The sequence below is a fragment of the Notechis scutatus genome, chromosome 4 (assembly GCF_049901735.1).
Source record: "Notechis scutatus isolate UNSWTSFEM ecotype Mainland chromosome 4, rNotScu1.2, whole genome shotgun sequence".
Classification (NCBI taxonomy): domain Eukaryota; kingdom Metazoa; phylum Chordata; class Lepidosauria; order Squamata; family Elapidae; genus Notechis; species Notechis scutatus.
Genome location: NC_142012.1, coordinates 65,701,177 through 65,724,878, shown reverse-complemented (window position 1 = coordinate 65,724,878; position 23,702 = coordinate 65,701,177). Strand labels below are relative to the sequence as shown.

Here is a 23,702-nt window from a genome sequence, read left to right as displayed (position 1 = left end):
TTTTGTATGTTATTGGAAGAAGATATTTCCTATTAACATTTAATTTCCTTTTCAGAATTCTATTAACCTTTTGCCCTGCTTCATTTCTTACACTAAGAACTTCCCCCATTATTCCAAATGCTTTAAGTTTCCTGTATTCTATAATTAGTATGATATCTGTTTTGATGTGTTGTCAGTGTCATAAACATGCTAGTCAAGCTTCAGAATCTTGGAAGCTGGGTTCATGTACTTTGTCCCTTATTTATCAGTGACTGTGTTACAGCTGAATCTCCCCATTGCTTTTGATCTTGTTTCTTACTGAATTTTGGTTTAATGGGAAATAGATAATCACTTATTTAACACCACAAAATGTCCATCTTTTGGAATGGTATTCTTTCAATGATATAGTTCATAGTCTCATTGGAATCACAGGTTACAAGGTAACAATTCATGAAAGGCAACCATAATGCCCTTAACTATAAACCATTATTTTAACATCACAGTAACTAGGTTCATATTAAGCCAAAACCAGACAAACTATGTAATGGCTTAGAGCAATGCATTGAAATCAGTTGGTAGTTTTCTCTCTTTTCAATTGCTGCTTTTGTTATAGGAATAATTTATTAAATGTATATAGCACCTTGCTCTAGTGCATGGATGTCAAACTTGATCGCATCATGTGACGTATCGTGACGTATTGCAACTAGTTTTTTGCCTTTACAGAGCCACGGTGGGCGTGGCTTGTGCGTGATGCATCCAGCCCATGGGCCGCCAGTTTAACAGGCCTGCTACTGTGTATAGCACCTGACCCCGAGTGGTTTACAAATAGTTAAAAACATTTTAAAACAAGAAAACAGTACAAAGGAAACAAAGATGCCAGAGATAACAAATCCAGATGGGGGGAAAAGAAAAAAAGGGGGCTTCAATCATATTTCTCAAAAGGCTGGATGAAGAGTTGGGTCCTCAGGGCCTTTTAAAACACCAGAATGGAGGCTGTTTGAATATTGGAGGGGAGAGGCGACATTCCAGATACCGCTACAGAGAAGATGTACTACTGGGGTCCTAATAGATGGCACTATTTAATTAAAGGTGCCAGAGCATGCCAATCCTGATAGACTGAATTGGCTGGGCAGATACTATAGCAGAATACAGTGGTCCCTCTAGCAACCAGCTGCTGTACCACATTGGTATAAGTAGTAATCAACTTTTTTTTTTTTGCTTCTGGGCACATCAACAGCTGGATCTTCTTTCAGCTTTAATACAGAATAAGCATCAATGCTACTTGCATTTGCCCTTTGTTCTATTGGAATAAAAAAATAGATCAAACTACCCCAGGTAAATTATATAACAAACACTGCTGCAGTGCTGTTGTGAAAAACAAATGGTCAAAGTACAGGAAATGTGGAACTGGAAGAAAGGTAAATAATTTCCAAATAATTTAACCCTATTTGATTACTCTTCATGGGTTCAGTCCTAAATTAGACATTCAAATCCAGCTTGAGGGCTTTACATCTGGTTGAACCAAGTGCAATACTTCCTATGAGAACTACCCTTAAAAACAATTTGAGCCTTTAGTTGATCTCAATAGATAGAACATATAACAGAATCCACAGATCACTGCAAACAATTCAAGTGACTGAAAAGTTTAGCTGACATTTATCCACAGGTCTTCAAGTGCAGCATTACTTACACTCTGAATGGGAGACCTCATCAAAAAAGTCATTTTCTAATCTTTCTTTCTTTCAAACCATTTACAACCACTTAAGATACCTATGAAGAAACTTTTAGCTTTGGGTATTACTGATTAGATTTGTTGTTATAGAAATGGCTAGTTAATACGATTATGTAAAAAGTTGAGGTTTGATGTTAATGCCCTATTTTACTGCACCAAAGGGAGTCAGAAGTCAATCCTTTTTTTTCTTTTCCCCCTTTGCTTTCCCTCACATTTCCTTCCCCCTTTCCCTTCCCTATTTTCCTACTATTTACTTTTGTATTTTTTATTTATTTATTTTTATTTTAAAAACATGCACATACAAAACATAAAAACATAAAACCATCTTCCATTTTATATACATACAGTGTATCAGTTGGTTACATATCTTTTGTGCTATCCTTTTGTAGTCATTTACTCACAATTTATATCAGCCTTCACATTGTGGAACTAACATATGCTTATATATTTATCAGTTATTAATCAACCATGACTAAACTATTTATTCCATCATTTTATATGAGATGTTCCAAGTTTTATCTTAAAATTTGTGTTATACTTTGAACCAGTGGTTATATATATATCTATATTATGTTTTATATTAGTCTATTAAATTTCTATCACAAAATTATCTAGTCTATTACTGTCTTTTTGTCCAACCATTGATAAAACAAATCCCATATCATATAAAATTGCTTGTCTTCTTGTTCTCTAATTTCAAATGTCAGTTTACTCATTTCAGCAGTCCATAATTTTCTTGATAACTTCCTTAATTTTCTTCGCAAATACAATTCTAGCCGCTGTTAAAACATTTACAATCAAATATTTCAGTTCTTTATTGTATATGTCCGGTATGACTCCCACTAAAGATCTCTGTTTTAAAGTCTATATGTTGTTTTATCATTTTTTTCCAACCATGTGTGGATTTTAGTCCAATATTTCTTTGCATCCGAAATGTCCACCACATATGGTAATATGAACCAGGTATCTGATGACATTTCCAGCATTTATCCGATTTATTCTTAAACATTCTCGCAAGTCTCGTGGGGTAAGTGCACCTGTAAAACATCTTATACAAATTTTCTTTATCTGCAGTTGACACTGTCATTTTATAATTTTGAGAGTACAATTTTTGCCATTTTTCTAAATCAATCCCATATCCAAAATTTTCCCCCAAGCAATCATCGTTTCTTTAACTTGTTCCTCCTCCAATTTAAATTCCAATAGATGTCCATAAAGTTTTTTAATTACCTTTTCACCAGTGCCCATCAAAATTTTATCTAAATCAGTCAACTTGCCATAAATACCTTCTGCCTCAAGAGTCTTTCTCAAACCTAGATTATATTTGCAAATATGAAAACCAATTCATTTTTACACCTTGTTCGCTTTTGTTGTTTCTTTGTGTGTGCTACATTATAAACTAATAGAAAAACTATTTTTCAAAAGTACCTATGAAGAAAATGGGTGGAGAAGAACCTCCGGCCCACTGCTAGGCACAATGGCCTGTTACCATAGGGATTCACAGACACGCATCCACGTTGACAAGGAGGGCCTACACTTTTTGCATGCAGGCATTACACCACTTATGGCCGAAGTCTGTTAAGTTCAAGTAAGTTTATAAACAACCCTGTGAGATACAGCAGGTTTAAGGGAGAGGGTAAATGGTCCGAATTTAACCAACGAGCTTTCACGTGAACTTGAACCTGGTTTTCCCTAGACGCCATTCCAGCGATTAAATTAACCCCACCGCCTTGGCTGTGCCCTAATTCCAGGACTTCCATCTCCGCTCGTTGTTAAAATGCTAGAAGTGACTTAAAAGGTCAGTTCGGGACCCGATAATGAAGAAAGCCATTGGCGCTCTGGGGAAAAGAGAAAGGCGTCCTTCCAACCATCGTTTTCAAAACGGCAACGAGAAACCACGCTTAGTTCCCCAAATAGGGTTCCCACGTTCGCCGTGCCCGTATCCACCCCAACGCCAGCTGCTTCTCTTGCAAACCCTTGTTTCTCGCGTGCCCCTTAAGACAGGCAGAGGAGGAGGAGGGGGAAGACGTCGGAGTCCGACCCCCCTCCCCATCCCCAGTTACGTGTTTGACGTCACCTTTCTTTGGTGAAGAGGATAAATGGGGTTAAAGCCCATCCAGAGCCCGGAAGTTCGAGGTTTGGCAAGGCTGGAAGAGAGAGAGCGTGGGGCGTGAGTAGGTGTGCTAGCTAGCTAACATTTGGCTCCGCTTGAGCGGAGGAGGAGGAGGAGGAAGAGGCAGGGAAACGATCGGAGGCTGCGCCCTCCGGAGAAGCCGGGCTGATTTAATCCCGGAAAGTCTTGCCGGCCTCCCTGGGCTTTAGTGCCGGGAGGAGTCCCCAGCGTTTGGCGGCTGGCATGGTGTTGGCGTTGGGTCCTTGGCTTTTTTCGGTGGGGGAAGCCCGAGCGGAGAAGCCACGATGGAAACGCCGCCGCTGCTGCTGCAACCGTTGGGGTGAGTCCGCGGGGCCCCGTTGTGGATTCCCTCCCGGGATGTGTGTTGGCTTCGACGCCCATCGGCCCCCCCCAGGCCGGCTGGAAAGTGATGGGAGTTGGAGTCCAGAGCACTCCCAATGGAAGAGGATAAGTGAAGGCTCCTAGTATCGCTCTCCTAACACGGCAAGGTTGCTGGAGAGAAATTGCCCCCTTTGCAAACAAAATCATTTTACCTTGGAACAGGCCTTTGGTCCTCTTACCAAACTGCAATAACGCGTTTGTTTCTGGAACCCACGTCCCCAATATTTACTCAACCCTATTCTGGAACATATACAAGAGGGCATTTCATATTTTATGGTAGCTATAGCAATAGGACTTTTAGACTTATATACCACTTGACGGTGCTTTACACTCCTCTCCAAGTGGTTTTACAGGGTCAGCATATTGCCCCCCCTCCTCCCGCCCTCCCGAACAATTTGGGTTCTTATGGTTAAAAACGGCTCATTTTTGGAGGTGGCTAATTTGGTCCCTCTTCCTGGAAAGGGCTGTTTGCAGCCCCGTTATCTTTAGGGTTTGTCTGTGGTTAGGTTGAAGTTAGCAAACCACAGAACAAACAGCCTGGGGATTAATTACTCCTTTTGCATTTCATATGCTGTATATGAAACAGGGCCTTGAAATTTCCAAACAGCTTCAGGGCGAGTTGTGGTTTCATTGAAGATTTGGATTGCTGCGAGCAAAGTTATCAGCATATTTTTTAAGCAAGAGCCGTTTTTAGGTAGGCTGGCTTTACTTTGGTTATCCTTGCGCTAAGCAATCATTAACTATTTGAGGGCCAACTGAAACTCCCTTACAAAAGGGCCTCCAGAGAATGCAGATTAATCCTTGCTTGCTACTTTCCTTTTGCATGGAGAAAAATTACTTTTTCATTCTGGTCACAATTTGAATAACAAACAGTGACAGTTGAATACAAGCGGTGTGTTCAAAATTGACAGCTGAAATTGAGTTTTTTAGTCTGTCCTTTGGAATAACTGTCATTCTTGGCTTTGTCCAATAATGATTAGAGTGGGTGAATAAGCCAAAAGCACCTTGATGTGTTTTCATCATTCTAACTAGAAGAATGAAGATGAATATTTCTGCATTGGGAGTTTTCAATTTTAAAGTTCTGGGACAAGTGGAGATTCATGACTAAAGAGCTCTATGTGCACATGTAATGTTACTTTTAACTTAGTTTTTTTCAAAGTAAGTTCATTCCTGCTATCTGTGCCCAACAGGTATTGGATGAGGATGACAAGGAAAAGAGCTTTCCAAGATAGCACCTTAATTTTGGGATTCTTTCAGATGGTTAAGATTTAAGTACCTGACCTAATTTGCTTTATTTGTCCAGGTGTTAAATGATTCAGTGAACCTGAAACTCTTTTTAAATATTTTATTATTGTAAATTCTGCTTCTTATTTTATGATGTGTCATTTTAGAGGCAATGTATTAATGTCATTGTAGACTACAGTACTTTAAAAAAGAAACAAATTTGGAACATATAGTTCTTTCACTACAGTCTTCCAAATTTGTTTTCCAGTTGCATGTAACTGTTCTATTAGGCAGCTAGCTATATAAGTTTTGTGACAGATAAATGGAGCATCATAAAAGAGCCATATTAGATTTTTTTGCTACACTGCATCCTTTCCAAAACTGATTTTTTTTCTCCTATTCTAATTACATTTTCTATTGCCTTCAGGTCTGACGTCAATTTTGTAAAGAAAGTTCAGGAAAACCTTCCCTAACATGATGGTTTACCTCAAATAGTTTAGATCAGAGGTGTCAAACTTGGTTTTATTGAGGGCAGCATCAGGGTTGTGTTTGACCTGGGGGGGGCTGAGTGGGCGGGGCCAAGATGGGCGTGGTGAACTTGACATCCTGCAGCCCGTGTGTGGCCCTAGCAGGCTCTGTTTTAGGCTGCAACCAGACTCCTGCAGCCCTCTGCTGTGAAAATGGAGTTCGGAAGGGCCATGTGCAGCTGTCTGGAGCTCCATTTTCACTGGCAGAGGCACAGTGCGCTAGTCCTTCACTGTTTCCAGGGCAACCCCTTGGGTCAGATCTTAAGTACCCTGCAGGTCAGGTGCAGCTCGCGGACCTTGAGTTTGACACCCCTGCTTTAGACTGTAACTCCAATAAGATATGGAGCATGTGACCAGTGACTCTAGAATAATAGGTACTTTAGTGGCATTAAGCTTGAAAAAAATTAGGGATTGTTCTGGTCATTTCAGTGACATGAAGAGAAAGGAGATGCACAAGCTCCTTCCTCACTTGAATGTAGAATTAAGTTGGCATTAATGAGTTATCTGAACTGGTAAATTACAGTTTACTAGCAAAGAAAAGATATTTTGTGATCCTCATTTTTTATTTAAATTTTTTTTGCTGTCCAAGTTTGGTTCCCAGGAAAACCGAAAGTGTTAGGAAAATTACATTTAAAATTAAATGTTAAACTGGGATAAAACAGTCCCAGTGTTTGTTTTTGGGGTAGTGTCTTCTGTGAAAAGTAGTAATATATGATGATATCAATGTTTTATGTATAGGATAATCAGGAGAATTATGAAAGAACAGAACTTTTCTGTATTAGAATCTTGGGCAGTCTAGTGCAGTATCTCAGCATCATCAAACTGGAGGTGCAGCAAAGGGCAATGCCATAACTAATTGTATAAAGCCCTTGCACGTTTCTCATGCCCACCAGTTACATGTGTAGTTGCTGTCTTCTAATATTAGTTCTGGTTTGATTTTAAGGAACTTGCTCATTCTGAATATAGGATCAGCAGGATAAAATGCTGGTTATTTTAAAAAGAAACATCCGTAAATACTAAATTGTTTATCAGGCCAGAATAGTGAGATATAGGGAAGTGGTTGCCAATTATGCTTTAGTTTTCATTTAAAAAAAAACCTGGAATTGTTTAAGAAGTTTAAGGCCAATATATGGGAAAACTTCGTATTTTATTTTAATAAGATACAAAGTTATTGTTTACTTTGTAAGATTTTTTTTGTCTTATGTTTTAAATTTGGGAATCATGTTTTTCTTTGCTTTTTGCTCTGATCACATCTTCATCAAGCCCATGACTTTCAGGCATGTTGAATTAAAATTTCCAGTACTTCCCATCGTGCCAATAGCCAATGATCATGCGGACTGACTATTCTGAAACATACAGTTGAATACATAGAATACACCAAGTTGGGGAAAGTTGTTTCTTTTATTAATAGTTTCAGTTACAGAGCAGCCCCATTTGATAAATAAGATATTTTAATAATCAGCTTTGCAATGACAAATGAGGCTACCTTTTTTACAGCATGTTGTTAGCACTAATTTCAGTTTAGTCTGTTTCAATGTGTCTTTAATTGTAGTTACTTCAGCCTCTTACCAATGATTTAATTAGATGGTGGATGTTTAAATTTAGGGCTTTTCCTAGTTTGAATTTCACTTGGGAGTTGGATTGTTCATCCCAAAGCTTTAAAGGCACAGTCAAGTCAAAGCTAAAAGCACATTTCACTTGGCTGAGTAAGTGAATCAGTATGTAGGTATTACAAGCTTTGGTGTCACTTCAGTCAAAGACTCTAAACCAGCTTCTAAGGCTATATAACAATAATATAGTGCAGGGATGTCGTTATGGCATTGTCACGTGATGTATTGGGACCTTTTTCCCCCTTTGCTAAACTGGGCGTGGGCATGGCCAGCACCTGACACGTATGGTCCGTGGGCCAGAAGTTTGACAGTCCTGGTATACAATAAACACGCATATAAACTAATCAGTTTAGCATTAATTGGTTGCAAACTCTCATGGTTAACAAATCTTTTTTTCTTTTTCAGATGTACCAAATTATGCCAGCAGAAACCTCTGGATTTGAAGGATGATAATACTGAAAAACACTGTCCTGTTAGAGTGAATCCTTGGCACATGAAGAAAGCTTTTAAAGTTTTGAATGAATTAAGAAGGTATTTTTCTTGAAAAGCAGGCAGTGTCTTTAGTAGTTTTCCAGATTTTGATCTAATTGGAATACAATGTTGAAAATGAAATGGCATTATTTAAAAAAAGATGCTGGGCAGGCCATAGCATTTTATATAATTGTTTTTTTTCTCTCTCTCTCCAGAGCTGGTCAATAAGATTTTGAAGAGGAATCTTGAGCTGCCTAATACAACTTTTCTGGGTGGCAGAAATTTCAGCTCTTTATTTAATAACAAATCTGTTTTCAAATGCTGATTCAAATTATCTTTCTTATTAAAAGTATTCCTGTGAGGATAAGATATGTAGATAGGCAATGATGGGACTTAGATTTTGAGGATGGGGTTTTCTTATTTTAGGGTGATGTCTCCTCTTCAGGGACAAAGTGGTAAAATACTATTGGACCACTGTTGGGTCAGTACTCCCCTAATTGTGTTCCTGTCCACTGCTTTGTAGGTACTGCTATTTTGGGTTAGGTCCCTTACTTTTTCTTTGTTGTCCTGTGTTCTCATAACGTGAACAATATAGGCTTTGGGTCTCTCATATCTTCTATGCCCCCACTCTTTCACTTGTTTTGGCATATGATTAAAGAAACTATAGTCATTTTTAATGCCATTTATTTTAAATGTTCCTTTCTAATGATCGATAAGCTGGTAGCTTTGATATGTTGAGGTCTGGCCACCAGATTTTCCTCTATGGCTATGGATATCTCCAAAGGGAAAGCTAAGTATGAGCAGTATAGCATAAAGTATACACCCATGTGTTCTCTATCATAATCATAAAAAGTTTTTCAAAAAGCAAATTGTTTAAAAATTTTAGAGGGAACTAGAGCATTGAGTGAAGATCTTGGAGTGCTTAGTTCTTGACTAGTTAAACCTACATGGGATTTATGCTATTCTTCCAACTTGGTTCTCTGAAAAATTAAAATAGTGGCTCCAATTAACATTGCAACTTCTGGTTGAAAGCCACTGTGAGGTAGATATCAATTTTGTATCAGGATGGTGTTGCAGTGGAGATTAGAGTGGAATGCAGAATCCTGGCTGTTGAACTTCTCTCTGGGTCTTTGAAATAGCCCGCATGATTCCATGCAGCCGTTCCTTGCAAGTGAACCACAGAAGTCATTGTGATAAATTTATTTAAATTATGTACTTGGTGGAATGAAGAGGAAAGCAGCTTCTTTTTTTTTCTTTTTTCCACATTTTTATATTTTTGTAATTTATATAGCTTTTATTCTTTTTTATTGTAGTCTTTGACGACTTTTTTTGAAAAAAATAATAATACCAAGAACTTAGATGTTGGATAACCATTTGTCTGAAGTGGTGTAGGATTTTCTTCCTAGGCAGGGGGTTGGGTTAGAAGATCTTCAAGGTCCCTTCCAACTCTGTTATTCTATTCTAAACTTCTATTCATCAAAGTTAATAAATGTGGACTAGACTTGTACAAAATCCTGAAGAGGTTTACTTCCACAAAACTATTTACAATACAGTGAGGAGATACTCTGTTCTGGACCTGTCTTATTTGTTCATTATAGTGAATGCAATATCCATTTATACTTTACAATTAGAGATCAAGCTAAAATTTAGCTATTTGCTGTTTGCGCTTCATTTTTGATTATTATTCAGTCATAACAAGATTTAATCGTATCAATAACCCTAATTCCTTCAGTTACTTCCCAATGAACACAATTAGAAAAAATGATGTTAAGCAAAATGATTTCACAATCTAACATTTTGTTGCAAATTGAAAATGAAAATTGGCTTTCCTAATGGGCCTGCACTGCATTGTTTCAAGAGTAAGTGTACATTATCAAGAAGTAAACGTTTTCTGTGAAATTGTACTGTAAACCACCTATTTGGATACTGTCTCTTTTTTTACCACTTGAAAACTTTTGCTATTACAAGTAGTCCTTGACTTACAACTGCAATTGGGACCAGATCCTCCATCAATTGAGACAAGTGGTTGTTAAGCAAGATGCCCATGTGACTGCTTTACTCAGTTGCCACAATCGACCACTCCTGGTTATGGTTGTTGATTGATCTATTGGGTCATAAGGCAAAGGAGCTACCTGCTGAGTACTGTTCCTTTCTGTGTATGGAAGGAAACAGCTCCGAAGAGTGGCAGGAACCGAGCTCAAATCTTTGAGATCTGACCTCCCTTTTTGCAGTCGTTTGGCTAGAGTTGCCCTCCTTGCGGAAGGAATGGTTGCAGGAACGGAGCTCAGATGTTCAGGATAGGTCTGCAGCTTTTCAGAGCAGTTCCCCTCCCCCCTCAGAATGACGAAGGGAAGTCCTTCAAAGCAGGGGTCTCCAACCTTGGCAACTTTAAGACCTGTGGACTTCAACTCCCAGAATTCCTCAGCTGCCTGGGAAATTCTGGGAATTGAAGTCCACAAGTCTTAAAGTTGCCAAGGTTGGAGACCCCTGCTTCAAAGGGTTGCAGGAATGGATGTCATCAGCTGGAGTTGTTCCTGCCCCTTCAGCAGGAAGTCGTTTTGCTCTCAAATGGCTTCCTGGGGTTGGGATCTTAGATCACATGGAGGTGAGATTCCCTTCCACCTGAAATTCCCTGCTGGTGGACATCCCTTTTGTAATAAATCTCTGAGATTGCAAATGATGATTGCATTATGGTGGAGCCCTTGGTAACTGATTGTAAGTGCAGACAGGTTTCCCAGATCGTGATCATGTGACTGTGGGGATAATGGTGCAATGTTTTGCGATGGCTGGAAGCGCTTTGCAGGCCGTCAAGCACCCATTCTGTTGCCGGTCTAATTCCAGAACAAACTCCAGACCATCATTAAAATGGAAGGCTCATAAGTCCAGAACTACCTGTAGTAGCATGACAAGGCTGGAGAAAACTATACCCTTTATATAAGGAGTCACCAATCTTTCGGACCTCAGGGACCACTACATCCATAATTTTAAATCCCATGGACCGCTAATATGAATCCAGCGCGCCACTTGCTGAAGCACCTGGACCTCCCAGTGATGGGATGGGGTCCTTCAGGCACAGCTTGGCCACCTGTTTTTGCAACCTTAAACACTCAAAGAGCCATTTGAACATTTGCACAGAAAACAAAACACTGGGATCTCTTCATCTCTCTCTCTGTATCTCTCTCTCACACACATCTCTCTCTCCCCCTCTCTTTGTTTGTTTCTGTCTTTTTCTCTCTTTCTCTCTCTCTGTTTCTCATCTCTCTCCACCCTTCTCTCTGTATCTTTCTCTCCTCTCTCTCTCTCTCTGATGTTATGGCGCACTCTGGATCTCACGGGTGCTTCTTCGGCCTTTGTTGGTGCTGGATGCATCTCAGTCACTCAGGGAGACACACGACCTGCTCTCCACCCGAGACACTTGCCTGACCCAGCTGCAGCCAATGCTCCATGTTGTAATGGGCTCCAGGAGGAAGAGGGGACTCTGCCTCCACCATTGTGAAGTGTTTATTTAACTGCGCTGCGCAAGGCGCTGCAAGAGCAGCAGCAGCGCAGAGGAACAGGCAGGGCAGGCCAGTGTCTTGGGCGGAGAGGAAGTTGCACGTCTCCCCTAGTGGCCGAGTGCACACTGCACCAACAAGGGCCGGAAGAAATGCCCGCGAGACCCCGCAAGACATGAAGCTTCACTCCCGTTCTGGTATATGGAGCGAATCTCCATCCCCTGCCCTTCCCTTCTCAGGCCAGGGGAGGAGAGAGTGGGAGGAGGGCAAGGGACCAGGCCAGCCAGTGAGGGGATCATCCGACAGGAAGCCACAGCAGGGGGACAAAAGAGCGGCGGGTTACCAACACCCATTGCTTCAGCCTGCCTGCGTTGCCACCCCTCCTTGCTGCAACAGCACCGTTACCTTGTTCCAGCTGGTGAGGGCTGCGCTAATCCTTGCACTGTTCACCACCTGCAAAAGTTGCCATTTGCACGTACCTCCCTCTATGGCGGAGTTTTCCAGCCGCACCACGAGCTGCCTGGCTGGTCCCATATCCCAGAGCTCTAGTCACAGGACTGGCCTATTGGTCATCCCAGAGCAGCAGTATACAGAAGCAAGGTTCTCAAGCTTTCTACTACTGTTGATAAAATTTATTCATGAGCCGTGGTGGAGCAATGATTAGAATGCAGTACCGCAGGCTACTTCTGCTGATCACCAATGTCAGTAGCTTGGCAGTTTGGATCTCACTGGCTCAAGGTTGTCTCAGCCTTCCATCCTTCTGAGGTTCGTAAAATGAGGACCCAGATTGTTGGGGGCAATATGCTGACTCTGTAAACTGCTTAGAGAGGGCTGTTAAGTCTAAGTGCTATTGCTACTCCTATGATTAAAAGAAATTATTTTTTATCAGGGGTAAGTAAGACTGGGCAAGAAATAATGTTTCTGCTTTAACTGTTAAATTTTAATCTTTCTGTCATGCGTTCCTAAATCTAGTGGAGATTGCACAGAAAAAGTGGGGTCCAAAGCCTGAAGTGAATTTTGATAGCACTTAAACTTTGCCTTTACAAATGTGATCATTTTCATTTTAAATAATTGCAAAGTCTTAGTAAAAAAAGATAAACTCAATAACCCTACTAGGAAGGAGAATGATAACCTCAATATTGGTTATCAGCTGCTTATTTTATTGAACTTGGTGAATATGCACAATAGCTAGCTAACCAGGCAATGATTATCTTTCCTGTGGTCTAAAAGGTTATTTTTGTTCTATTTTTCTTAATAGTCAAAACCTATTATGTGATGTGACAATAGTAGCTGAAGACGTGGAAATTGCAGCTCATCGAGTTGTATTAGCAGCTTGCAGTCCATATTTTTATGCAATGTTTGCAGGTACCTGTTTTTTTCTTCTTGTTGTCTCTTGCAGTTGAACTATTTCAGTCTATTTTGCAAGGCATAAGTATAATTGGTGTTTCTTCAGGATGTTATTGTGCTGTATGTCAATTGGCACAATGTATTTAAAACACTTTAATAAGTAAACTTTGTTCTTGAAGCTGATTCCTAGAAGTAAAAGCTGCACTCTGGAAGCTATATTCTTGCTAGTACTGTTATCCTTGGTATCACCATTAGTTGGTAAAATGTATTCTGTAAACTGCTGAGCTAAAAAGCTGAAATATTGCAACAGAATATATATATATATAGAAAGGAGAAGGGCAGATTGAGAAACTACAGAACTGAAAATTTAACATGGGTGATAGTTTTACATTTTATGTTGGAGTGCTTTTTTGGCCCAATTTCAGAGGATTGGATAATGTGTTTTGCCATGATTCTTTCTATGCCAATTGAATTTTGGAATGTTCATGCTCTGCACCAATTGTCCTGTGTATCCAGGATAGGTATATAAATTGGTTTTCAAGTAATTGTTAATTCAGTCAGCTTAACCACATTCAGTGCATTGAAAAAAAACATTTTTTCATCTGTAATAATCGTATTAGCACTGTTACCCTCCCACCAAAGTGGTCCCTAGTTTTGTACTGGCATTTTTTACATGCTTTCGAACTGCTAGGTTGGTAGAAGCTGGGACAAGTAACGGGAGCTCACTCCGTTACACGTTGCTAGGAATTCGAACCACCGAACTGCCGACCTTCTGATTGACAAGCTCAGTGTCTTAGCCACTGAGCCACCACGTCCATGTATATAAATTGATGTGTGTGTGTGTGTGTATGTATTCCATTTTATCCCTGGTCAAATAAACCAACTTTGTACTCCTTATTGCATTCAGATGATTATTCTTATTGTAAATTTCTTCAGTACTTTAATCAGTCTCTCTCACGAATCCAACAAAATGAAATTATTCCAATTGCTCTCTGGAATTATCATTTTTATCTTTTTCTTAATTTTTAAAGCCCCATACAGTTTGTCTTTTTGCTTTATATCTCATGACGCAGCCTTATTCAGAGTTTCCTTCATATTTTTCTTGGATAGATTTTGCTGCATATCTTGTTCTGTAACATTTTCTTCTGGTAACAGATTGTTTTTGAGAAGACAAAACATAGCTGATATAACCACATTGCTGATACAGATCTTCAATTCTTCAAAGATGTCTCCAAATACCATAACAAGTTTCTCTTGTCTTGAATCTCAAAAAGAATATCCCCCCCCCCCCACAAACATGCATTCTTTAAAAATAATTTTGAAGCCTTAATATTTCAACATTTTATGAGCCATTATTTCTATGTTGTTTTGTTGTTTTGCTCTTTGTTTTTTAAAGGTCTTAAGGATGATAAAAATAGATCTTCATATTCTTATATTAAGGTTTGAAGGCTTTGTCACCCTTAACTTCTTTGAAGCTTTTAATAGACAATTTTCAGAGGTAATTATCAAAGGCAGCGAACAAACTTGATGTTGAAAAAAGCTGTTTGCAGCTAGAGTACCATAATTATGGCAAATTCCCAATCTCACAATTATCCCCTCTTCCAGAAACTGCTACCTTATAGTTTTTTTTCATGAGGAGCAACGTTAAAATGTCCACAAACATTGGCTCTGGTTTTCCACGGAGCTGCCTTCAGTCTACCATCTTCTCCCAAGGTCAAAAAAAAAACAACATTCTTTCATTCATCTAATGAGTAATAGCATCTCCTGAGCCAGGTGCCTCTTTTTAAAACGCAATTCTTCGATTTCAAACAGTAATTAATTTTGCCTGCAGCATTTCCTAAAAGATGTTTAGATAAAAATGTTACATTTTAGATTCTCATTAAGGATAGGTAATTTTTGCTTTCTGAGATGTGTATAATTAAAAGTAACTGGTTATAATGACAGGTGATTAATTATCTGCTTCACTTTGAACCCTTGTAACAGCTTCTTTGTGTTTGTGTGTTTGTGTGTGTGTGAGTTCAAAGTGCTATGGTACTGATGCAATTTTATCCATCTTTTTCACTGCTGTTTTAAATAATATATTCACTTGCTTTTAAACTATTTTAATACACATGCACAAAATGAAAAATACAATAAAATAGTTTAAATGCAAGTGAATATATTATTTAAAACAGCAGTAAAAGAGAAGGATAAAATTGCCTCAGTACCATAGCAGTTTTATGTTCCCCTCTGTTCCACCTTTCATTGTAACAAGACAATAGGTTTTGATATCATAGTAGTCTTCCAGGTAAAGTGTTGGCAGTTGTCACTTAAGGAGAAATATGGAAATTGGTGCTCAGGTCAGAAAAAAAATATCAGAAAAAAAGTGAGATATCAGATTTGCTTAGTTTGGGAATTAGCCAACTTCTGATGTTATAAAGCTAGAGTGTCAACTCACGAAGCATTCCCTGACCTGCTCTCGAGTTGCCATAGGTAAGGGGGATGGCGGAGTCAAACCTTGCAGCTGCATTAAGGAGCTTGCATTTCATTTCAAAGCAAGGCACATTCCCGCTGGCAATGTCGAGGTCATCTTCAAAGGAAACCACAGTGGCCTGGAGGGAGTGATTTCTACAACCCACGAAATTGCTTTGTTGGGGAATGTGACTGATGACACCCCTTAGGGTGTGGGGGAGGAAACAGGATCAGAATCAAAGCATGAATTAAGTAAGGTCAGAGTTGGCTCTACTTGGTCCGTGCCGACATGAAGCTCCTAATAAATAACTGGCTTTCTTTTGAAGCTTGGGCTGAGGCTCATGATTTAAGTAAGGGCATCAGTTGGAACCCTGACAACTAGAGGATTTGTTTTCCTTAGTATCGCTCAAAGTTCAAGTTGCTATTCTAACACATTGAATGTTGCAAGCATTTTCCATTGTTAACCAATAGATTTTGGATATACACCAGCAACGCTCCTCAGAGCTGAGATTTGCTTTAAATTCTCTTTTGTATAAACATTCATTCTTGCACTGCAGAAAGTCCTATTCCAATCTCCACAAATTGAAAAGGTGTCTTTTTTTACATTTGCAAAGAGATGAAATTGTTTGGTATTACAATAAATAAAAATGCTGATACTATTAATCCTCTTGATTAATGGTTACAATTTATTTTGATTTTTTTTTTAAAAAAAATCACTATATATAAAATAAATCGACTAAATTAATGTACATCCTACTATTCTTTAAACTCTGTTTTTCGATATACTGTATGGAATCATATCGTTTATCATAACTAGCAGCTTCTGGCAGCCAGACAACTCTAGATTTTCCTGACTTTCAAAACACATGGCAACAGTGCTAGTCCATGTATGATGTGCCATATGATCGATTGATTGATAAATAAACAAAAATAATATAAAATAAATATGTAGGTCCAACTCAGTGCTTAAGCTTCCAAGCAATCAAGTTATGAACAATAGTGAAACATATATGTACCCATTCTTTCAAAATATTTATGTAATTTGAACAGGAGGTAAATTCAGTTTGATTACTGCTTTTTAATTCCAGATTTATTTAGTATTTTAATTTCAAGATCGTTTATCCTTGTAGAATAATGCTTGAGAATCAGCTTCTTTATCTTTCTTAAGAACGGAAATTCCTTTTGACCCTGGTGCTTTTGAATTATGGTTGTACAAAATTAGAAATTATGAAAGATTTCAAAATTCTGAAAGGCATTCAGTACCTCTTGGCTGGTACTTTGGTACCCTTGGGTATTATTATATTGACATGTCCTGTTTTATTACATGGAATTACTTTTTTTTTGCTTCCAAATAAGATCTCTTTGCAGCATGTTGCCAATGTCTGAATTAAATGTTTTGCAGGTGAAATGAGTGAAAGTCAAGCAAAGAATGTTCAAATCAAAGAAGTTGATGGTTGGATCCTTAAGATGCTTATTGAATACATTTACACAGGTGAAATTACAATTACAGAAGAAAATGTACAGGTGAGTGAGATGATTATATTTATTGATCGTAAAACTCTTATGGTGGGATAAATGTTCTTGCTCTGGGTCTGGTGAGAGTAATATTTATTTCTTAGCATATGACTGAAAAGTGCACTTTTAAACAATATTTCTGTGGTCTTCTTGTCCTATTATAGCACAAAATAATCAATGAGCATCTAGCGTGTGCTTGCATTTTAAAAAGACCTGCTGAGTTTTACAGTCCTTGACTAATTACACTTAATTGTATCAAGCAAATGGAACAGAAAAGGTTAAGGTTAGAAACCCTGGAAAAGCTAAACAAAGAATACATATTAATCTATTTTCATTTAAGACTAAATACTATCCCTATATCTATAACTAGCTTGATACCCGTGTTTCGCTACAAAACTATGTTGGTTGGGCTTAGTTTTTTGGGAGGAAAAGAAGGAAAAGAAAATTATGCCTCTGCCTATCACCATCTATTGGTATCTGGCTAGCATCCTGTCAGTATGTGAGAGAGTTGAGGGCTGTTTGGAAACTGAAACAACATTTGATGTGTGAGTAAGGAGACAGCAAGGAGCCTGGGTGTGGCTTAGCTCAACTGTTCTGTACTAAAGCTGGTTGCTGCTGTGAAAGTGAAACTCCTCTCTTCTGCTTGTGTTTTGCATTGGGAACAGATTTCTTTTCATGTGGGGAGGGGGAGTAGAACTCTTTAGCATCAGAGCATGTTAATAATAATATAGGAAATACTAATGCTCTGGTGGTCATTTTGAAAAATCCTTTCTTAGTGAGCCCCTAGAAGCCAAGAAGAACAAACGTGCCAAATTTCAAGTTTGTAGGCCTTACGTTTCTGGAGATTTTGTGATGATGCGTGACTGGTATTTTGCTTTTATATAGATAGATAACAGAATTTCCTAGTGCAAAAGTGGACACATAAACATTTTATATCATAGTAAATATTTATGTGCATACTTGTGCATCCTTTGTGAAACCAGAAAAAATATAACACTGTGCCTCTTCTTTTCGTTTTTTTTTAACCATTGGGCTCAAAAGGTTATAAATTGAATTGACTGTAGAAAAGTATGTCCTGAACACAAATTCTCTTTTGCCATAAAAACACTTGCTAGGCAGATTTATTTTAAAGAATGGGATGGACACAGCTGTGTTGATTAAGCAATCAATCGGCAAAAAGATCATATTTTAAGTAATAGTTAATATTTTTAGGAGTTGTCAGGAACTAAATCAAGTAAATAAAATCTATGACCAGGCTGCATAATTTTTCTAGACCAAGAGCCATACTTCACCTTTTAGCAGCTGTGTCGTACAAGTTGAAAAACGGGTGAGTGATAACAGGCAAAAACAAAATATAATTTAGTTTCATTTGAAATTTATTTTGTGAGTACTCCCCAATTACATATTTAAAAAATTTTATCACATTAAAATTATCTATTAACAACATTTGGAATGTTGTTCCACACCCACACCCACAACAATGATGGAACCTCATCCAAGTTCTTTCTTTCCGTAGAATCAAAGTAAAGGCATATATAAAGTGCATATTCCAAATGTTGTTCAGTGTATTGTAGGAGGTTAGCACCCACCCCTCTCCTCGAAAATTGAAATATCCTGGGAAATATTAAAAAGGCAGAGTAGAAACTCAGAAGCAGAAACTCACCTCAGAAGTAGAAGCTCACCCCCACCCGTGTTAATGGGTGGGCCATTAAGGCCTGGGCCAGGATACTTTATATAACAAAGATCTCCAGGTAAAGCTATAGCAATTGCTCAAAAGCCCTTTCAGTGCATCATCATCCAGAAAGGCTCAACCAAGCCTGGAACTCAGGGCAGCCTACAGAGTTGCCCCTGCATGGCCTCATGGGAGTCTGACAACCAATCAGAATACAAGCTCCAATTCAAATTCCAAGAAAAGTTATAAAATCCAGGCACTCTCAGCACCTCAGCCCTTTCTTGACCTCTTCCTTCACCTTGAAGCATGTGATCATCCTTCCTTTTCACTCTGGAGCTCCAGGCCATGTGGTCCTCCTGTCCACCATTAAACCTTCCAAACCGCCTCCATGTTTCCAGTGTCTTTTTCCCCACTTGGAACTGAACCCAGAAAGATTTTTTTTCCAACAATATGATAAGTTTGTTAAAATCAATACAATAGAGGGCATTGTCTTTCACAGCCTTTGTGAGAACTGTCAAGCTATATACATTCAAGAAAGGAATTAATAGCTGTATCTTTAAGATGCTCATAAAATATGTTCATACAAGGAAAATTATAGTTACAGTGAAAAATGTGTAAGTGAGTGATAGAAGTGAAGTAAAATTTTAAAATGCTATATTTAGCAACAGTTTAGAATGAAATCAAGATCTTCATAATAGAACCCTTGCAGGAAAAACTTCATTGTTGATCAAATAAAACAGGAGTTTTAGTATAGAAGAAATAATATGTTGCAAAACGAGAATAATTTCATAGTTAACACCAGTTTAAAAATCAAAAGCACAATGCATATGGTGGTCAAATATAAAGGAGAAAATCTTATGTCAATTTTTTAATACTATTCCACTTGGAGAACAAACAGCATGGTAATTTTGGCTTAACCTTTTGCCATATGCTTTCATGACAACAGATGCCAAAACAAAATCTAAAGTAAGAAACATTTTTAGAGCAATACTAATGTCAACATCCAACTTGAGAATCCAAATAAAACTCCAGGTTCATTCGGGTTCCTAAAATCTTATTGTTTATTGAATATACTTCATGATAATGTCGAAGCAAAACTAACTCTGAGGTTCCCAATCACTGGTTCATAGAATTAAACAATAATTTCCTCAGCTAAACTCACAATTTCTCGCATAGTCCATTTAAACAAGTTCACTTTGTTATGGGGAGACATCTTCCTTTCCACACCTGTTATGATATCCTTGGAAAGTTTTCAGGCTCTCATGGTCAGTGGAATTGTAGAGGTTTCGTTTCTCCATCTAACCTATTCTAAAGCAAACCCTCTCCCCTACTGTAATGGTAAGTTGAAATGAAGAGGCACGGAGCTGTCAAAGTTTCACTCTTGACCATTTGTTTTATGTTTTTTAGAACTTGGATCATTATGCATGTATTCTGGTAGTTCCAGAACTTGTCAGCAATTAGTTATCTCGAGTGCTGTTGATAGTTGGCTTGAGTGTCCTTGAAGAAAAGTTGTCACTGAAGTTCAAATATTGCAAGGTTTTAATGATTTTTGGAATATTTTTTATTTTACATTAGTTGAAGCAAGTAGATGTTATTCGGAATGCAAACCATGTAGATGGTTCCCAAAGTAGGAATTTCCTGAGGTTTGACATTGTCTCCTAAACTCAATATTCTTTATTCTTTATTGGCCAAATGTGATTGGACCCTTGTTTCTTGTGCATAAGCTCTCAGTGTAGAAACAAACAACTGTGATATAAGATATCAATAGGAGAAGGTAATTGGAAAGATGAGAAGGATAAAAGTAATACAGTCCTACCACATGGGTAAATATGTTTAGGCATAAGATAGTGATGTGGAAATTAGATGTTTAGTGGAATGATGGCATGGGAGAAAAACTGTTTTTATGTCTAGTTGTTTTGACATGCAATGCCCTATAGCAGCATCCTGAGGGAAGAAATTGAAACAGTTTATGTCCAGGTGTGAGCGGTCCACAGATATTTCCTTAGCCCTCTTTCTGGCTCATGTAGTATATAGATCCTCAGTGGAAGTCAAGCTGGTTGCAATTGTTTTTTCTGCAGTCTAATTATCCACTGAAGACTGTACCTGTCTTGTTTAGTTGCTGTACCAAACTAGACAATTATAGAAGTGCGAATGACAGATTCAATAATTCCTCTGCAGAACTGTATCAGCAGTTCCTTGGGTGGTCTGAGCTTTCTGAGTTGACACAAGAAGAACATTCTTTGCTGTGCCTTTTTAATGATGTTTCTAATGTGGTGTCCATTTCAAGCCCTGGGAGATTGTAGAATGTTGGAATACATGTTAGAATATATTTTGTATTGCAACAACTACAGAATTATTCAGCCAGTAGATGGTACTGTTTAGTTTGCATCTGTAGTTATAATCTATGGTTCCTTTATATTTCTTGTAACGGTTGAAAACAATAAGCAGCAAAGCCCATGGTGACTGCACACTGTATGGCTATGTAACCATCATCTGCTATCAATTCGTATGCCTATATAATAATCCTCAGCTACAATTTCTATATAATACAACATAATTTCTAATAGGTTATGGACCCAGATTAAATCAGCTTTAGCCCAGATAAATTAGAGATGTACCCAGTATAAGACCAGATTAGAGGAGAAATATAAAGTTCAGCAGAGAGCAAACCAAGTCATAGCCAGCTACAGTAAATAAGTGCAAGATACAGCAACAGAAAGAAGACGGCAACAGAATAAAAGAAAATGGCCAGTAACACAGCTGAAACAAACTTTTCATTTGCGAATTTGACAAACCAGAACTACCAGCCTTGCTGCTAATAAAGAAGGTTACGTGGCAACGTATAAATGCAAAGGCTAAAATTACAAGACGAATTGTATCAGGCTGAACTGCAATCAGGTGGTTAATACTGCCAAATTGCCTTCACACGTGGCACAGACGACTTGGACACAAGAAGTCCTGATATATTAAAGAAATTAACTGAGAAAAGACTACCCAAATGGGACGATAGAAGAAACCAAACCACAAGGGATTTCACCATCCTCTGCTACCATTTCTATATAATAAACCACACTTTCTAATATAGAACCTGGAAACTTGAAAGTCTACTGTTGATACTGTGTTGCCTAATATTGTAAGACAAAAATATGACAAGAAAAGAAACATTATATCCTTCTCTTCCTCTCACAAATCATTGTTTTTAGTAAAATGGAAAGTGAAAAGGAGTCCCTGTGGATTTTACTCCACTAGTTCGTTTCAGGGCCATTGAGCTAAGACTGTCCGAATACATGCCTGCAGTCATGGGCCCACCATGAAGTCACGGAGCACTGTTACTTTCCCACCGGAGTGGTACCCGTTTATCTACTCAAAAAAGCTCTGACCTGAAAATATTAAAACAGAATTGCATTTTGAATGATTCAAGGAAGGCACCTGTATCAAACAACAGGCAGGCTGTGACTGTTGAAGTGAAAGCACAATTTCTAGCTGTATGTTGGGGCAAGCTTAGCTGCTTGGTTTTAGTGGCAGTCCCTGCGGAAGCATTGCCTGATAAGTAGAGACTTCATTTGCAGCATTTATGAAAGCCTTCAAGAGAATGTGATGTTTTATCACCTCAAGGAGGAATGCTTCAGTTAGGCTAACATATTTTGAGAGGTTAGAATGCTTTGCCCAGCCTTAGTAAAGGCCATTAAGATACTAAAAAAAAAGTAGAGTGTAATCATAACAGAAGCTTTTACTGAAAGATGCTGCCAGTCACTTACTACAAAAAAATCTTAAATTGCCATTTAAGATGTTTATGCTGTTTCAACCTTTTTCTGATCTCTCCAGAGTATGAATATTATATGCAACAGTTGCCTGTGCCATGGTGATCTCTAGATGTGTGGAGTAGCAATTATCAGGCATTCTAGTACCTGGAATCTTTTAACAGAAGCTTTAACAGTGTTGGAAGGGACCTTGTAGATCAGACGCCTCATTCTCGCGGCCCGCGGGCCAATTGCAGCCTGCAGGACGATATCCTGTGGCTCCCACCGTGATATGAAAGTATAATATTAGTGTGGCCCGCAGGGGGAATGGACCTCTGAAGGAAGTCCCGCCCGCCGTTCCTCGTCGTGGCTGACATTCGGTGCTAGGCTAAGCTACACCGACTTCATGCACACTACGCTTGTAACAACAGTGTGGCGGATGATGAACAGTCCGGTAGCAGTCGCCTTTTTTTGCGGTCGCCATTCCGGTACTTTCTACCATCAACAAATACCACGATCAAACGCAGAGAAAGGCGACTGCTACCAGAGTAGACTGATATTTTTTTAACAACGTTTTTTGTGGAATCCCTTATGCGGCCCAGCCTCACCCAGACTCTGCCTCCAGCGGCCCCCAGGTAAATTGAGTTTGAGACCCCTGTTGTACATCTTAGTCCAACCCAGTGGTGCGTTTCAACCTTTTTTTACCACCGGTTCAGTGGGTGTGGCTTGGTGGGTAGGCTTTGCGCGCACGCACACACTTTGGGTGCATGCACCAAATGCAAACTTTGCACAGACACAGAGGCATTCTGACTCGCCCCTTGCAATCCTGCACTCTCCCTGTCGCTTCAGCAGCTGCCGCATAACAATTGCTGTGCCGCGCAAAGCAGCTACACTTCAAACGCAGGACATAAAGGTTAGTATGGGAGCCCAGGTGGGCAAGTGGGCCCAACAGAAGAGCATCAGCGAGAACTGGTTTGGTCTCAGCTGCACATCGGCACTACTGGCTCGGCAGAACCGGTAGAATACCACCACTGGTCCAACCCCCCCCCCCCCCGGCCAAGCAGGAGACCCAACACCATTTCTGAAAATGGCAGTCCAGTCTCTTCTTGAAAGCTTCCAGTGATGAAGCTCCCACAACTTGGCGGTTTGGAGAAGTTTAAATTGACATGCTGCTCTATTTAATAAATAGATACTAGCTATATAGTGGTAGTCCTTGACTTACAGTGTTTAGTGACTCTTCGAAGTTATAGTGGTACTGAAAAAAGTGACTTATGACCATTTTCCACATTTATGGCCGTTCTAAAATTCCCCATTGGTCATATGATTTACATTCAGATGCTCAACAGCTGCGACCTTCTGACAAGCCAAGCCAAAGGGGGAAACCAGATTTACTTAACAACTGTGTTGCTACTTTAACAACTGCAG

The 23,702-nt window shown here is 39.0% G+C and overlaps 1 protein-coding gene across 2 annotated transcripts in view; it reads left to right on the top strand.

Annotated features, from left to right (window-relative positions):
- Positions 1 to 2,610: 2,610 nt before the first annotated feature.
- KLHL2 (kelch like family member 2) overlaps positions 2,611 to 23,702 on the top strand; it is a 53,825-nt gene continuing 32,733 nt past the window's right edge. The window contains exons 1-4 of one of the 2 annotated variants that reach the window (XM_087963643.1): positions 2,611 to 2,738; positions 7,993 to 8,118; positions 12,811 to 12,917; positions 16,753 to 16,874. In XM_087963643.1, coding sequence (XP_087819769.1) covers positions 8,081 to 8,118; positions 12,811 to 12,917; positions 16,753 to 16,874 — 267 coding nt within the window. In that variant the 5' untranslated portion in view covers positions 2,611 to 2,738; positions 7,993 to 8,080. Of the gene's footprint in view, positions 2,739 to 3,772; positions 4,165 to 7,992; positions 8,119 to 12,810; positions 12,918 to 16,752; positions 16,875 to 23,702 lie in introns of those variants that run through there. The other variant, XM_026689230.2, reaches the window with a different exon arrangement.